The sequence below is a fragment of the Canis lupus genome, chromosome 3 (genome assembly GCF_011100685.1).
Source record: "Canis lupus familiaris isolate Mischka breed German Shepherd chromosome 3, alternate assembly UU_Cfam_GSD_1.0, whole genome shotgun sequence".
Classification (NCBI taxonomy): Eukaryota; Metazoa; Chordata; class Mammalia; order Carnivora; family Canidae; genus Canis; species Canis lupus.
Window position 1 is genome coordinate 40,736,791 of NC_049224.1, and position 18,210 is coordinate 40,755,000.

The 18,210-nt window shown below is 39.9% G+C and overlaps 1 protein-coding gene across 1 annotated transcript in view; it reads right to left on the reverse strand.

Annotated features, from left to right (window-relative positions):
* Window positions 1-849: 849 nt before the first annotated feature.
* The window catches only part of ASB7 (ankyrin repeat and SOCS box containing 7), a 49,828-nt gene continuing 32,467 nt past the window's right edge, over window positions 850-18,210 (reverse strand). The window contains exon 6 of the mRNA XM_038532661.1: window positions 850-4,242. Within this exon, the coding sequence (XP_038388589.1) occupies window positions 4,103-4,242 (140 nt within the window). The 3' untranslated portion in view covers window positions 850-4,102. The remainder of the gene's footprint in view (window positions 4,243-18,210) is intronic.

The following is an 18,210-nucleotide window of genomic DNA, read 5'->3' on the forward strand; positions in this document are numbered from 1 at the left end:
CTCCAGAGGATGTGAAGTTTTTTTGTTTGTTTTTTTTTTAATCAAGGAGATAATCTGTTTTATCAAATAGCTAGGCAGCCATTTTTTTTGTAAATTATCTGTCAGCTGAAAAAACAATACACTACTTACATCATATTGGAAAGGAATAACCTCAAGATTTCCAAGCAACACAGCTATTTTTCACATCTGAACTCCCCTGCTGATCGTTAAGAATAATTTCAAACGTCCCATTCTTGGCCTTTGGTTGTGCCAAACCCTGGATAAGTCCGTAACAAAGTTAGTTGCAAAATGTTGAATATTTCTGCATGGGGTGTTCAATCTCAATCGTCTGGCCTCCCCTTTCCTTAGTACACCATCATTCACGGCAGTGTGAAGTCTCTCCTGAATCAAGCTGTGTTTACACTAACCTAAAGGAAGTGTGAAATCAGAGTTGTCTTGGTTCTATCTCCTGCAGGCTAATAAACTACCTCCAATTCATCGCTCTACTGTTCTGTGCTTAGAAACATAGCAGCCCAAACTCTGAGCTTGGCCAAGGTGTGGTGGGCATGAGGCAGAGCTGCGATCAGCTCCAAAACGCTCAGTGCTCACTCAACACACTAGAGATGAGGATGCCATAGTCTTTTGTTGTGGTATCTGCGGAATGCAGCGACAACCATGAATCGGGGAGGGGGCAAGACCTGCCTTATCTGATCCAAGATGGTGCTGCTTTCTGTATCATACTCTCAACAAATCCCCAAATGATCTAAAATGCCGACGAATGAAAGATAGAGCTTCGCTTTTTTTCACTGAACAGCCTGAAATATTAAAAACCTAAGGCAAACTAGAAATAAAACACAATAGGTTTTAAACCAGATTTAAGTTTTTTTTTTTAATTCAAATTGACCCAAAGCAAAACTTACATTACAAAGGAAGAACAAAATACATTATGATATAACACACTAGGAGTTACATGAAAGCTAAATTTGTGGGCAAAGGGCCTCATCCCAATCACATTCTGGGCTAATGGCAATTCTGCAGGAAAAGTTAGAATCTCCATTTGTGTATGGTCCACTCTGGTAATGAAACTATACATTCTTGTCTCTTAGGGTGTGCATCTGACAAATCACTCTAGACTCCTCATGCTCCAGATGTGTACTCTTGCTACTGCCAGAACACTGAATTCTCTAGCGGAAATGCTGTTCCAAGCATGACGGATAATGAATTAAAAAAAAACAAAACAGTCAAGTCCTCCAAACTAACAAGCGTGGATTATTCTGTAGTAAATAGTTTAGAAATATGGGAATTAAATAATCTAAAAAAACACTCTTAACTCTGCTGTACATTTATAAACACAAATATTTACACACAAAAAAATCTTCTGTTTTCAAAAGATGAGGTTTGCAGTTCATTAATGATCATAATCTTTTATGAGCTGGTTTCTTTGGTGTAATTGCCAAATATATTTTTATAAAGGTTTAGTAATAGGCTTAAACAATAAATTTCAAAAAGAACATAGAAGGGCCCATGACAAATCTAGTAATGTTTGGAACATTTCAGTGAAGATTCTGGAAAAAACAATCGGTCAATCTTCTGAAAATACTTGCTCTCTCCACTCATTCCGTGACCAGTGAATGCCAATTAAATTCAAATGTGGACCTGCATGTCCATCCCCGTATTCTTCTACCGGTTACCACCTTTGAGACTAAAATTTTAGTTATGGTTAAAGAGGATATGTGATTGGGATTTTACTAATAAAAATAAAAGATTCTTTTTAAGTTTCCAGGTAAATCAAACCTCAAACAATAAATAATGGAATTATACACTTCTTCATTAAATAGAAATTTCAATTCCAGGAAGAGCTCTCATAATTTTTTTTTCCCCGAAGTCGCAGCAGCAATGCAGAATGAAGAATTTACCTTAATCTGATCTTTTTACTTGGAATTCCCTGACTCAAACTCAGTGGCTAACATGGTTTGAAGACCTCTGAATGGTTGGGGAAAGAAAATCATTTTCATCTACCTGAATAAATTAATACACGTTTGGGGAAATAAGCCCTGTGTGAAGGTAACATTACTATCACTGCTCAGAGTGCAGGGTCCCGGGCGCCCTCCCCAGCTCCTTGTCTCCCTGGGACTAGGGTTTGAGGGGGAAGTAACACTCAATTCATTTCTGGCCATGCCATGTTCCCGACACTGCAGGTATGTCTCAATTCTGACTTGGGTGCTGGTTGAAAGAATGGGAACACAGCTCAGCTGCACAAGGCAATCTCTCTCAGAAGATAACTTTCTGGAGATGGAGACCACCCATTTCTATCCATATCCATCAGGGGTTCAGTTAGTTTTGGAATGGTAACAAAACTGGCCACACTCTTGTTGGCTCCCTACAAAAACAGTCAATGTACCCCATCAGCGATTCCCCCCAAGTCATTCTTTTTCTGAAGCTGCATGTTCTTCAGGAACCTGTGTGCTGCCCAGGCACAAGCAGATCATATACACCAATGCCAAAGCTACTCTGAATCCAAGAGAACAGACTTTGTGCTTGAGAAAATATTTACTGCTGGCTCTTTAAAAAAGGTAAAGCCAGAGTAGACTCTTAATTCTTAGTTTATACTTTCCAGGTGAAATAGTTTTATACTTGTGACTCAAAACTAAAAATTCAGACAAGAGAAGCCCTTTATCTTGTAAACTTCTGATAACAAATTTATTACTAGTGTGTAAATATTTTGAAATTGCCCAAAGCACTAAGAACAATACTGGGATATTTGAAAAGGTTCTTCTGAAACTAAGATGACGACAGATAAAGCACAGAACACATTTCCAAGGGTATCAGCACAGGTCCCCAATGTCTCTGGAACCTTTCTTATTGTTTCTGACACTTTATCATAACTGTGTTTACACTGCAAACATATGCCAAATCAACCCAGAAAATAAAATAACCATCCCGAAGAGCTTCACTGTGCATAACTTTAAAACAGATAGGAAATGTTGAATTAGCATATCAGGAATTAACCAGACTTACAAGTGTGTACCTATTAGAAATTGTACCCTTTAGAAAAAAAAAATTTAAACTGGGAAGAAAAGGGGGGAAAAAAACCACCTTAAACCACCCCAAATTATTTAACCAGTAAAGCCAAACGGTTTAACAATATTTTGGGCTATTTTTAGGGACGACTCTACCACCAGGATATGAAATCTTCTGCTTAAAGTGAAGTAAAAGACAAAGCTTACAATGAAAACTGCAATTGACATACTCTGGTCCTGCAAGTAAAATGAAAGTGGCGGTTCCTATTCTCATGGGCATGTCAAAGCCGGCTGTGGAATGAGAAACACTGAGTGAAATAATGGATAAAATACACCAGAAAGAGTATTGCACGGGAGGCACTGTTTTAAAAACAGAATACACTGGCTTTATAAAGTTATTTTCTTTCCCATTAATTATTTTAAAAGCACGATTCAACGAGAGACAGAAGTTGAGACCCGATGTCTCTGGTAGTGTACTACAGTTGTTAAAAAAATAAGTTAAAAACAAGAGCACACCAACAGGAAAGCAGAGGTACTGGATTTATGTCATCCGAGAGCTACATTAATTAGGAAAGGAACGGTCTGAAACAGCCAATTTGTACTCATTAAAAATGAATGAGGTGACAGAGTTACTTTAAAAATCTCTTAGGGCATTTTCCAGTAGAACCCAGGACCCCCCTGGGTGAAACTGTGCCTTCAAACCTTAACAAGTGCTCTGCTGGTTTATAATGTCGTGCACGCCCATGAACCCATAAATTTGGAAAGGGTAAATTCTCCACTCCAGCCCTGCTTGTGTCATTTTGGAAAAACAATTTTTGTAAATTCAATATTGTATAGAAAGCTTGGACCTCTTAAACCTGGACCAAGAAACCAAATTAAGACCTTCAAGCATGTGGTGTGTGTGTGTTTATATATATAAAAAAGTCCCTCCCCTACCATGAAAACCAACCAACCAAACAAACAAACGAAAAACCTAAAAGTGTATACCTGCTTTCTGACTTCACAGCAAATCAGAAATTGCATAGGATATACTTTGTGCAAGGCAAAAAGCCTTTTAAGTATCTGGAATATAACTCCTAATCTTGCTCACAGTTCTGTGTACATCAGATATCATCAAATTTGTGTTTTAAGTAGTCTTTCATGACCTTGGCAATTGGTAGTTCATCAAGTAGCTTTAGGTTTTGAAGGCCTATACACTGTCGAATTTTAATTCGGCACAGGTCCTGCAAGTTTCTGGGCTGTCCTAAAAAGACAGAAAAAAGAAACTGTTACAAAGCTACACAGCACAGTATTTAAGGCAGGTTTTTGGGTTCTGAAAAGAACAGTTTGCTTCACCGGGACATGTCGCTTCCCATGCATGTGGACTTCCCATGCAAAGGACCAGACAGATTTTCACTGAGAGGACTTGGGGAGACTTCACGTGAGGTCTCATCAGATGCTTTTCACAACCCTGGGGTGATGGATATTTTTAACTCCATGTTACAAATAAGGACTCAAAGGATTAGGGATTTGAGCAAATTGCTCAATGTCAGGTGACCAATTTAAAGCTTTTTAGACAGAGACTAAAACCAGTTCTTCTGAGTCAAAGCCTGGTATTCTTTTTATTACAAAAGAGAATGGCGGTTTTCATCCTGGGATGCCTCTAATATGTTGAGTGAACCTAGGTAAGCAAATCATCCCTCTGGGCCAAAGTTTCTCCATCTGAAAAGTGGGGGGACCAAATGAGATGCTGTCTAATGGGGCCTCTCCTTTCAGCTCACTGTCTAGGACACTGGAGCCTAGACATATAGCATTATCTGCAGGGAACTTTCCCAAGTGACATCTGCCACCTGGTTGCCATGATTCTGGACATAGGAGACTCTTGGCTTTGGGCATGAGACTGGGGCGGGGGAGGTAGAAAAAGCACCCCAAGCTATTCTGAATCTATGTCTCTTCAAATCTCGCATCCCTCAGCATGTGCGAATAAAAACCACTGCTGTAACTTAACTCAAAAGAAAAATTACAAAAAATCAGTTTTTTCACTTTTGAAGACTGTATTTTACCAAAACGACTTAAATGACCCCAAACACAGGCAAGAATTCTAAGCAACAGTGCCTCAGTCATATCTGGACTCACATAAATTCTCCTTTCAGATTAAATGCTAACGAACGGCAAAAGCTGACATGTTGAATGCTTACTCTGTGCCATGTATCCTTAAGCTCTCCACATACACTAACTCGTTTCATCCTTTTATGAGGGAAGTACTTTGATCATCGTCCCCATTTTACAGACTCCTTGTGTCTCAGAGAGATTAAGTAACATGCTCAAAGTCAAGTAGAATGCCATACTTCAGCGATCTCAAACTTCTTGGTCTCAAATCCTCTTTGCATTTTAAAAATTTATCACAGACCCAAAAGAATTTCCAATTTTGTGGGTTATAACTATCAATAATTACCATATTAGAAGTTAAAGCAAATTTTAGAAATACTTATTCATTTAAAAAATAAAAATAAGCCCATTACACATGGCCATTGATAACACTGGTATAAAAACAACAGTATCTTAAAAAATAGTAAGAAGAATGATGTTCTTTCACATTTTTGCAAAATTCTTAAAAAGGATGTTTTAACAGATGACAACTGAGTTCTCATACATGCTTCTACATTCAATCTGCTGTAATAAAATCATCGTGTCTCTGGACAAGTCCACTTACACTCACGAAAGAAGAACATGAAAAAGGCAGATAATGTCTCTGTATTATGAAAATCATTTTGACCTCAGAGAGGTGAAAGGAGTCCCTAAGCCATACATGGTGAACCACTGCCAAAATTAGTGCTTCACCCTTTACTTGAACTGTCCTTGTTTATAGTAATCATCATTATTCAAAATTAAGTAATTCTTCATAAATGAAAAAGGCTCCTTAAATCTCTTATAAGGCCTGTGTGAACATGTGCTTTCTAAGAGTTACTTAACACATGGTTTTCTTTTAACAGAATTGTAGGAGCTACTGCTTTCCTAGAAATGCCTGTAAACCTGGAGCATGTGCAGCTACGGGTATCTGCACACCAATCTGTATGAGGCTGTGATACACACACACTCATGTGTCTCTCGCCAAGATGTGTCTTCTCCATTTTCCAGATGTCTGCTAAAAGGCACTTCCTTAAGGGTGACAAAGTCAGGTTCCCCATCAGATACTCCAGAGTTCCAGCACTTAATAAGACTGCACTTTTACATTTATTTGATGATTATCTATTAATGCTCACCTTCTTCACTAACATGTTCCATGAGGGCAAGACCACATCTGGCTGCCAATATAGCCCACTGCCTGAAATAATACTCAGTAAAAACTAGATGAATGTATGAATACTTACCAGGCTTGTTCGTAAGGGACAAACCAGTCAACTCACGGCAAAACCCACCCATGTCAACAACAAATCATTTTCTAACCTGTTTTGAATTATTTTTCACCACCCTTCATGGGCTACCATTAGGAAGGGAATAAATTATCATGGTCATTTTTTGATAAATGCTTACAGTATTTGATTGCAAATGCAAACCAGAATATGAATTAAATATGAACCTTCTTTTTTTCAAAGTAAAGAATCTGATTTTCCTAATAGATGGCAGGTTCTTTTCAAATGTAATATTAATAAAAAGAAGAAGCACAACATATTCAGGCAAAAAACAGGTGAGGATAAAGTTGATGTGTAGAAGTATACATACATACTTAAATGGAACCATATCGTCCAACGATGTAGAAAACCTGTATTACTGGAATTTGCTTAGCTAAGGGGAAAGAAGAAGGGATCTAGGCAAAGGGTTACGTAAGAGGGATCTTCTGATAGTCCTATTTTGTGCCAGACTGTGTTCTCCAAAAATAACCACAACATCATCTATGCCTCATGCTCTTTTTTACAGTGTGACCTATACTCCCACGTTCAAGAGATGGAGCCAAAGTTCCCTTTCCTTGAAATTGAGTGCGGTTATTACTATGGTTGAAGAGTATGCTATGTGACTGTTACGACTAAGTCATAGAAGGGGACACACTTTCATCCAGCTCTTGGGACATTCACTCTGTGAGCACAGCTACCACCATGCCATGAAGAGGTCTGAGCAATCTAGAAGAAGGAACTGAGGTCACTGCCCAGCAGCCCTGGCTGAGATCCCAACCACCAGCACCAAACTGCCAACCTTCAGAGTACGCCACTTTGAAAGTGGAGAGAACCCAGTCAAGTAATTCCAGATGACACTGCATGGAGCAGAGAAGCAAAATAATCCACTCTTACTGTGTTAAGCCACTAAAATCTGCAGAATTAGATAACAGATTCTGGGACTCGGAAGTAGAGTGTTGCCATTAAAAAAAAAAAAAAACTAAAATATGTGGCTTTATCACTGGGACCATGTGGTGGGGAGGGGCTGTGAGGAGTCTTGTCCCGGCTTAAAAGAAAGTTTTAAAATGTTACTAGAAACCAAAAAACAAAACAAAAAAGTTACTAGAAACTGGAGGAAAGAGGAGCCTTTTATTAGTGGCAGCAAGTTTGGCAACACTGTCCCCTGCTGTAACATGGAAAGGTAGTAAAGATATCCTAATGGTCTAGTTAAGAAGATTCTGCAGGCAGACTATTGGAGAGGTAACTGGCTTTCCTCCTGGTCTATGATAAAATGCAAGAAGGCAAAGATAAACTAGCACCTGTAATCCAAGGGATGTAGCCACAGAAATCCTATCATCCTCAGAAGCTACCGCTATAGGGGCCTTTCCCAGGGAGAGATGTACTTTCTATGTCTAAACATCAGAGGGTTTTAATGATTTGCTACCGATTTTTCTTCTCCTTAAGTGATGTGTTGTGGCAATCTTTTGCTATTTTGGGAGACTCTGATCTTTTAAAGATTTCTTGACCATCTATAATCCCTGTCTGCAGAAAGACCTTTAATGGGAGAGGCATATCTTTGTGGTTAAAAGCATCAACTCTGGAGCAAGACAGCTTGGGTTTGATTCTTGGCTTCCACCACTTACAGTCTGTGTGATCTTAGGCAAGCTACTTAACCTACTGCCTCAGAATACTCATCCGTGAACCAAGGATAATAACACCTATATCATAGCCCTTAAAAGCATCAAAAAAGTTAATTTTGTTACAGTGCTTATGGTACAACACCAGGTACATAGTAAGGGCTATATAAGTGTTTGTAAATAAATGTTAACATAGTGATTTTTAAATATTTTAAGGATAACATTTGCTTCTCCTTCCCAGGAAAAGTATAGGGTGCTTCTTGGAAGTTGAAGTCTCCACCTTCCTGGTGTTAAGAGAGAAAGACAACTAGCTGGCAGCTTAATAGTAAAGGAGCAACTGGTAATCTGTTACAGGGAAACTGTCCCAGGCAAACTGATGGAAATGACACTCTGGAAATCACTGCACGACTTTGGGCAGGCAGAGATGTAAGAACTTAAACTGTATAAAAATCTGTGTGGTGATGAGGTGAGAGATGTCCTTGTGCTACTGTACCACAAATACAGATATGAACTCATGTTGTCACATCAAAACACTGAGTAAATAGGCTTAAATAGGAACAAGCGAGAAGGACTATTCATTGTCACCACTACTATTTCTAAGACTGACTAAAAAGTTTTTGGTTTTTTTTCCGGTTTTTTTTTCCCCCCTAGGAATATCCTTTTAGGAACAGAAGATTATGATTGACAAAGAAGTACCTACCTTCTAGTCAACACATCACTCAAAGTCTTACTGAGCGCCTACTATGTCCCAAGGATTAAAGGGGTGAGGGGAGAGGAGGAGGCAGAGAAAAAGGCGGCAGAGGAAGAAAATAAAGAGAATGAAACCAAAAACAACACACACGTGCACAACATTTACTAGGTGTCACAGAAAATTACTCCTACACTGTTAAATAACAACCACCTTGTCCAAGGGATTGTTATAGGAGAGACCTGGGGGGATATCTCACACGAGAGTATAATTTCAGGCATCATAAACATTTTGGGGGATGCAGAAACACTACAAGGTATTCATACTAACAAACTACAATGGGATTGCATAATAGTTCAAAAGGCTATTAGTCTCTCCATTTGGTAAAAGCAGCCCATCATTAGTAATAATTGGGCTGGTATAAAATAGGAAATCAGCTTTTGAAGGGTCTGGTCTAGGATAAATTACAAAACCAGGGCAGCAGCATAATTTAGAAAATTAAATATCTTAAACCACCTCCTTTTACTACCACCATTATCACATTCATGATAGGCTAAATTTATTTATTTAGGTAAGATATTTGCAAAGGTAGAGAAGCAAAACATTTCTGTATAACCAGAGAAAAAATGAAAGCAAAACAAACTTGTCTTCTTTGGGGGAGAGGGGAAAGAAGCTGCAAGTAGAGGAGAGGGTGTAAAGAGATACAAAGAAAGGTATAGCCTCCTTTGAAAGCTGTATACAATCCAACTTGTTCAAGTACCTCCCCATTGCAGGTCAGCATCTGGAATGGTCTCCCAATACCTCTGTGTTTTATTTCAGCTTCCCATTTTAAAATCCTACCATAAACACATTTTATTCCTTTGCTTTTGTCTCTGAATTTCCTTCACAGAGACTCAGTAAGAAAAGTGTTCGACAAATCTTTATAGGACAATGGCAGTTTCTAGCTCATCTTAAAAAGAAATATCATGGCATTGTAAAATAATTTAACTCTTAGAATCCAAATATATGCAGTATCAACCTTGATATTTGTCCATTGGTTACATTTGTTTCCACAGGCTAATGAGCTTTGACCTATACTCTTCATTTGCACTCAAACTAAACAGAACCATATACTGGTTCCTAACAAATCTCTAGAAGCCTATATTAAAAACAGAAAGCAATATAAATATCATGAAAAAAGTGCAGAATAAGGTAAAGCTTTCTAGATCAAAGAACCTTAAAATGTAGTATAATGTGACTTAAAACGACGTACTATTTATTTATTTCTAAAAGTGATTTTAGTAATTGGGACCCAAAGGCCTATTACGACAACAATGTAGATGTCTGGCAAATCCCCCACTGATCAGAAAAAGAAAAAAAAATCAATAATCAAAATCACTGTAAGATGCACAAATTATTTCTCTAGAGTTACTCTAGATAATAACACTGTTTTGATATCATCCTACCTAAAAAAATAAATTAAAAAATCAAATTGATTAAAGAAGCATTTGAGGGAATGAGGGGAACCTGATGCACAGGTGGTGTTTCATGTGATAATCTGCTCACATGCCTGTCATTGTACTAGGTTTAGCTGAGAAAGCCACAGCCTAAATTTTACCTCCTTAAAAAAAAAAAAAAAAAGTCATGACTTCTATTCTTACTTTTTAGAGTTTGAAATGGTTTTTGAAGTTTAACTCCTCCTGCTGAGTGAAACAGTGTCGACAATATAAATAAAAACACATTTCAGGTTACCGCAGTTTACACAACAATATTTTTAGCAATGTTTATACAATATTTTTAAATACCTGTGATGCTGTTCTAGAAAGCAACAAGCTTAAGTACTTGACAGATTAAGTCTCCCCCAGTTTACTGAATTCAATTCCCATCTACCTAATCTTTTTCTCTTAGAAATATGAGCCATTTAATTTCTGCAAATATACAAATCAAAATACAACCCAGTCCAACCTTTTACACACTGATGCATACTGAGTGGCTGCTTCAAGTCTGTAAACAGCATCTACTAGAAACACAGATCGCTGCATGACTCGGCCTCCTCTCGGATAGTAAACAAACCCAAATTGCATATTCTCTGCCTTAAGAATAATCTATAGCAGAGCTTGCCACAGAAATAAAAGTCAGCTGTTTAGCGAACAAGAATTAATGGTTAACTTACTCAAGAAATTCTTGGCACCTTGGATATGCTACTCTCTGAAACTGGGATCTAAAATCCAGGGTACTAGTTTTCCAAACTAATTTGAATAACAACAAATCTGTTTATCCTCACAGCAGCTGATAGAACCACAATTTTATAGACATACTTCAGGAATCATTATCTCTATAGATCCTAAGTTGAAAATAGGCTGGCAGAGGGCAATTAGTAATTTAAAGCAGTTCATTTTATACAGACTGTAACTGCAAACAGAAATATATTAGAAATTCACCAAACGTGAAAACAGGAGGCTAACAAGGTGTCCTTGAGAATTAGAATGTAGAAGTTGTACATTACTAGGGTCTCAATTTCTTTGTTTTATAACCTCTTCGCATTCTTAAAATCAGCGGACCTCCTAGAATTTTTGTTTATGTGGGCTCTATCTGTATTTGCCACACTTAGAAATGAAGATTGAGAAATTTAAAACACATTAGTTGATTCATTTAAAAATAACTGTAATATGGGGTGCCTGGTTGGCTTAGTAGCAGAGCATGTGACTCTTGATGTTGGGGTTGTGAGCTCAAGACCCACGCTGGGTGTAGAGATTACTAAAAAATAAAATCCTTTAAAAATAATCTAAAAATAATAGTAATATAAATTCATTATCAGTTGAAGTAAGTTTTTATAGGAAAAAAGCAGCTGTTTTATAAAACAAAAAAGGTTTCACCAGAAGAGTGATACATTGTTTTACATGTGTGCAATTATCTCCTAAGGTCTGGCTTCATTACAAGATAGCTGGATTCACAGATCTGCTCCTGCATTCTGTTCTAATATGCTGTCTTAATTGAAGTACCTGAAGAAAATCCAGCCTCATTCACATAGTTGGAAAAGGAAGGAATATTTTCATCATTTTTTATAGATGATTGCTACCTTCTTTGATGCTTCACCAAAACTCGGCAAGTGGTATTTTTTTAAAGGTTAGTTGAAATATGAAATCTGAAACCAAGTCAAAAACTTTTGTATTCTTTCACATTAAAATCTGTTGCTCTAGGGATGTCTGGGTGGCTCAGTGGTTTAATGCCTGCCTTTAGCCCAGGGCGTGATCCTGGAGACCCGGGTTCAAGTCCCACATCAGGCTCCCTGCATGGAGCCTGCTTCTCCCTCTGCCTCTGCCTATGTCTCTGCCTTTCTCTCTCTCTCTCTCTCTCTCTCATGAATAAATAAATAAGTAATCTTAAAAAGAATAAAAAAATAAAATCTGTTGCTCTACTTTGCTCTTTGAAAGGATATTTTTAACTCAGGCATTTTTTTTTTTTTTTTTTTTTTGTCACATTATGCATTAGTCCTTTGGAAAACATTGGATCACCAGGTTATGGAGATCTTCCAAATGTTGACCCATTTCATTAGAAAATATTTTTTAAATCCCTTTTGTTAGTATTGCCACTGATCTCAAAAAAGTCTTTGCATACTGAGAAACTGTCGATGTCATAGTAGGAAGTATAAGCTTTTCAAAATTCTAAATTTCACCTGAAAGCTCAACTTCTATGACTCGTCGTAAATATTGTCAATTGTTTCTCTCTCTCTCTCCCTCTTTTTTTTTTAAAAGATTTTATTTATCATGAGAGACACAGAGAGAAAGGCAGAGACACAGGCAGAGGGAGAAGCAGGCTCCCTGTGGGGAGCCTGATGTGGGATTTGATCCCAGGTTCAGGACCTGAGCTGAAGGCTGGTGCCCAATTGCTAAGCCACCCAGGTGCTCTCAATTGTTTCTCTTAACATGACAAGAAAAGTCTGTCAAATCTCCCAGACTAAACAGCTATCGTTTGGCTGTCAGTCAATCTTCCAGGTAAAAATGGGTGTTCCACAAAAAAAGCTGCTGGTTCAGCTCAAACAGAAGAGGTGCTTCTTCTCGATTCAATCACAGCACTTTGGTATGCAATAAGAATACATTGCCATTTCACAGAGTATTAAAAAGGCACGTAACGTACTCAGAGGGATCAGATTTAATGGGATTAATTTTACTGCTTTGTAAAGACATCCCTAAATGGAACTGGAATCTTCTTTAGAGATTGCCTGGTGGTGAAGAACATAAGGACTACTTGGACCTTTTGGGGCCACTGCCTCGATTAACACTGAGGAGCTGGCAGTATGACCCACCATTGCTCTTACACCATCAGTCAAATGACAGTGGAATGAAAGAGGCGAATAACATCTCAGCGTTGCTATGAAATCAGTTTTGACCTCATGGGTACCTAAAACGGTCTTGAGGAACCCCCCAAGAAAACCACTGTCCTACATAAATCATAAAATAAAATCACAAGCAGCAGGAAATCATCCCATTTAACAGTGGTTACTGGCAAGAATTTTAAAAAGTGGAGAGACCCCAGGGACTGCAGTCTAATTCCCCCATGTTTCAGAGGAGCGGAGCTGGGAGGCTAAGTGGCTTGCCCAAGGTTTTTAGGCAAGTCAGACATGGGGTCAAGAGCCCATTAGCTGCTCTCTCCACCACTACACAGAGCTAATTTAATAGCATCTTTGACACAGGCAGAACTGACACATCTTGAGGATGATATATGGGAGAGCTATGCCTCTGAATTCTGGGGCGGTGGAATACTACTCAGTCCAAATGACCAGGAATAGGATATTTTTCACTTTTTATGTAAAAACAATAAAACCAGTCAACAGACTTCCAGCTTTAGCTCCTGAACACGTAAGGAGTTTGGAAGTCATTACCCCTGCCCCGGCAGGAAAAAAAAAAAAAGCTGAACAAACCCAAAATCAATGACTTCTCCTAGACTAACTAGCCCACCCGTGGAACAGATGTCACAGGTCAAACCACCACAAAGTCAAGAGAGAGAAACAGATCCAGAGAGTCACTGCTGAGTTCTGCATACCTGGAGCAGAAGCTGCTAGAGTCACAAACTGGTAGGAACACTTAAATGGTAATTTTGACGAATTACCTGAGGCTGTCTGTGGACTGGCCTGACAGTGGGGGCCAGTGTCTTAGGAGGTCCCCACATTCTCTCAGTTTTATCTGAGGAACCTCACCAGGCTGTCACAGTGAACAGCTAATAAAAACCCCACGTGGCTCTGGCAAGGGAGGAAGGTAAGAATAACCATGTGACCTAGGCCCAGAACTTTCTTCATAACAAAGGCCTGTTCTCTAATGGAAAGACTTTACCAGAGTCTTATCCCACCTGGACAAAGAACAGTTCTCTGACCCCATTCCCCATAGTCTTCCTGTCCTATCAAGGTATATGGGTCGGGAGGAAAAATCAGGAAGGGCAGACGAGTGGGTAAACTAAGAAACACTTACAAAGGCCACAGCCCAGGGACACACAGGCCCACTGTGAGACTGAGAATTCATCTGAAGTTTATAGGCTGCTGGCCTCCCCCATACCCTACCACAACAGCAACAGGGCCCCAGTGGGATGACCATGGTCTTCAGATGAAAGAGCCCCAAGATGCAGACACTTCTGAGGAGTACTGAGAGAAGCCAAAGCCAAGAGGGGAGACAAGACCGAGGAGGCAGGAGGGTCTGAAGCCTCTGGCACCTACAGCTACAGCAGACATGGCACATAGCCCAGGTCCCAGCCAGGTTCACAGAGAACCTGACATTTAAAGGCCTATTTACCTCCATTCCTATTACCTGATCCATCATGTCTGGCTTCAATAAAAAATTACAAGACACGCTAAGAGAGGCAAGAAAAAACAACCATCGGAAGAGACAAAGCAAGCATCAGAACAGATTCAGCTATGACACAGATGTTGGAATTATCAGACAGGCAATTTAACTATGATTGCTCTGTTAAAACTAACAAAAACCGTCAATGGTAATAGTCAAATCTTGCTCCTTTTTTTTTTCCTCTAGCTCCTTAATGAAACAGCATCCCTGCAGAGGTGGATTCTATACAGTAAGTACAGACATGGGGTCCCTGGCAAAGGGAGAAATGGGTGACTAGCTGACACCTCCAACAGCCTTTGACCTTGCCGCATGCACAAGTCTTGAATTCCACTTTGCCTTCTGAACATTTCCTTCTTGTGCAGAAAGGGTAAGCTTGGGATCCCTGGGTGGCGCAGCGGTTTGGTGCCTGCCTCTGGCCCAGGGTGTGATCCTGGAGACCCGGGATCGAATCCCACGTCGGGCTCCCGGTGCATGGAGCCTGCTTCTCCCTCTGCCTGTGTCTCTGCCTCTCTCTCTCTCTCTCTATCATAAATAAATAAAAATTAAAAAAAAAAAAAAAAAGAAAGGGTAAGCTTATAATCGAAGGCTCTCCTAGGCAGACAGCACAACAGGGCACCTGTTCTGCTAATTGCCCGGCCAATCAGATGTGGAAGCAGCCTACTTCCAAGTGGTACTTTCCAGCGGGGAGCCATCTCATTTACTGCCTCTGCTACTCTGACATGACTGTGTTCTCTAAAACCTTTCTCTGATTTCCAGACCCTTGGGCACAAGAAACTGCACGTACCAGATCTTTTCAGACCCAAGGCCTTTTCCTGCAGAGGTGGCTGGCTCAAGGAAGTCTGTACCTGGGGGCACCAGGGTGGCTCAGTGGTAAGCATCTGCCTTCAGCTCAGGTAGTGATCCGGGGTGCTGGGATCGAGTCCTGCATCAGGCTCCCCACAGGGAGCCTGCTTCTCCCTCTGTTTATATCTCTGCACCTCTCTGTCTCTCATGAATTAAAGAAAATTAAAAAAAAAAAAGTCCATACCTACCACATGCATAATTTGTGCCTGTATGTTCAGAAGTGGGCTTCCCTCCAAACTGAGCTCTTCGCTACTTCTGTGAACAAAATTCCAGGCATGCAGGCACAAATCCCTCTTTTTTTTTTCTTTAGACCCCATAAGTTTAAAAGTTTTTGCCAGTCAATGCCTGAGGTTCAGTTTTCTTGTGTTACTTCTCTCTTAAAGGATTTTACATTCTGAATAATTCCTTCATCCGTACGGTGAGTAGGGGAATTTCCATCACGATACAGGGAGAAGACAGGGGAAGAGGAGCACTAGATTACAATCCAGTTGCTCAGGATGAGTTCAGTTATCATTTAACTATGTCCTCGGGGTAAGTTTTACTGATGAAACAGTCTTTATCAACATTTTAATATTGTATACTTCGTTTAACATTTTCTTGGGCTTGCCTTTTTCTTGTACATAAATGTTTACTTTCTCTTTTGAATTGGGCAGATGTTCCTACAACATTCTGCTCTTTACCTTCAGCTAGATAGATAATTTTAGCCCATTCCCATACACCAGAGCTTCCCTGATCCTTCAGCTCTATGATGGTGTTTAACGCTATGTACAAATTATCCTATTTGAATTAACTCTGTGCATTTGCATGACCTTGAGAATGAGGTTTTCCTTAAGTTTTGTGCCCCAGGCACCTCACTTGCCTGAGTCTCAGCCCCAGTGCAAGGTATTTAGCTCCTTATCCGGGGCCTCAGCCCAAATGTACCCCTACTGGAACTTCTGCTACAAACACTGTCTGCACAGCTATTTCTGCCCGTGATCAGTCACATCTTCCTGGTTTTCTCTGTTGTTCCATTTATTTAATTTATTGTTTCAAGTAAAAGAACTATAAGGACAAAAACTGGCTTCTCCAGGCTGTAAACATCTCCCCTTTGGCAAAGTGATCCGTCTTCTTCAGGTATGATCTTTGGCTCTTCTGAGCTGTGTTTAAGAAGCTGCGCCTTCACTTGACTGCCTTTCTGGAGGAGACGATGTGAATTCCAGGCCTTCTAGAAAACAGACTTTTCTGGAAGTCTGGCTGCAGGTGAACAGTACCAGCAGCTCTCCATGGCTTCTCCCTCACCCCGTGATCAACAAGGCACCAGCAGATACTACTCCATACCTACACCACTTGATCAGCTCTGTTTGTATGCAGTGTACATGGGAGTTTTTATGGCAATTTTTCTAAAAAAAAAAATCACAGTACCTTTTAGGTACTAGAATTCTGTCTTGAGTTCTTCTAATTTAAATAAACTGCTTCTGGTCATAATGGTGCAACAAAGAGTAGAATGGACCTGAATAAAAACCACCAAGTGGCATTTCTGCCATCCTCAGTCTGACTTCTCAGATTAGAAGCCAACAGCTCGGTGCTCAATGGGCACTGCAGAAGCTGGAAGGAGCTTGTGGATTTGACTTGATGCTCCCGGAACTATGCAACCTTCTTTCAACTCTGGTTTTCAAGAGAGCTCAGTGGAGAGCTCCCAAAACCATGGGCTACAGTTGGTCCTTCTAGCAGACAATTATTCCCTTGGAAAGAAAATCTAATAAATGATATACAGGTGAAGCAGAAATGTTTCCTTTGCTTTTGACTGGAAACACCACTAGCAAGTCAACAAGGAATGGATTATGCCAAGGCACCTGAACATAAAGGATATTGCAGCCTTCATAAGCCTGATGGCCTTTCACTTCTGAAAAACATACCACATGCTCAGCCACCATCCACCCTGCTGGTGTGGTCAACTAGCTGACCCACATTTCCTGAGGACCTACTAGGTACACAGCCCCACTCCATGTGCAGTGGGAGAGCTCAAACACAAACAGGCAAGCCCTGTCCCTCTTTCATCCACCTCTAATTTTAGAGTTATCTGCAAGTCTTTTTTTTTTTTTTTTTTTTAACTCAACAGTCTTGCTCCCCAGCTGTACTCTGTGCTAGAAATCAGCTGCTCTGAGGCTGGTGATAAAGTGGTGGCTCCTTACCAACCCTCTTTGTGTCTCCATATGCTGATTACACCACCAAGTCCACCAAGGTGAAAAACAGGAGGCTGGGGGAGAATAAGAATCTAAGGGATTCACTCTATTGGTAGCCAGCCAGGCTTTGCTGTTCATCCACTGTCGTTTAATTATTCTATTGTAAAAAACACATATAGTACTTAAAATGTGCCAGTGTTTTAAGCAGATTATAAACATTAACTCATTTAATCCACACAACAAGCTTATAAGGTAGATATAATTATCCTAATGCTAACATGAGGACACTGGGGCACAGAGGAGTTAGGTAACCTGCCCAAGGTCACAGATGACAGGTGGCAGAGTTAGGGCTTGAGCTTGGCAGCCTACCTCTAGTCGATGCCGTTAACTGCTGAGCAAAATATTTAACAAAAGGCGCTGAGGCAGTCATGTTAATTTAACCATGGGTCTCTAGTGAGAAGTTAAAACAGAAACAATAGCAACAACAAAACTATTCAGAATGTATAAAGAATAAGAGATACTTCATAAGCTTTTTCCATGACAGAATCCTAACCTTCAGTTCAAGAGTAATATTCTCTCTCATAATACCAACATCTCTCCCAGTCTGTGAGTGAAGACTGCTAGAAAATTTGCTGAGAGAACCAGCACTTGAAATTTCAAGGCAAACTTTTCGTAAAATGTGGCCAGAACCTGAAGAGTCAGAGTAAGCTGGTGAGGA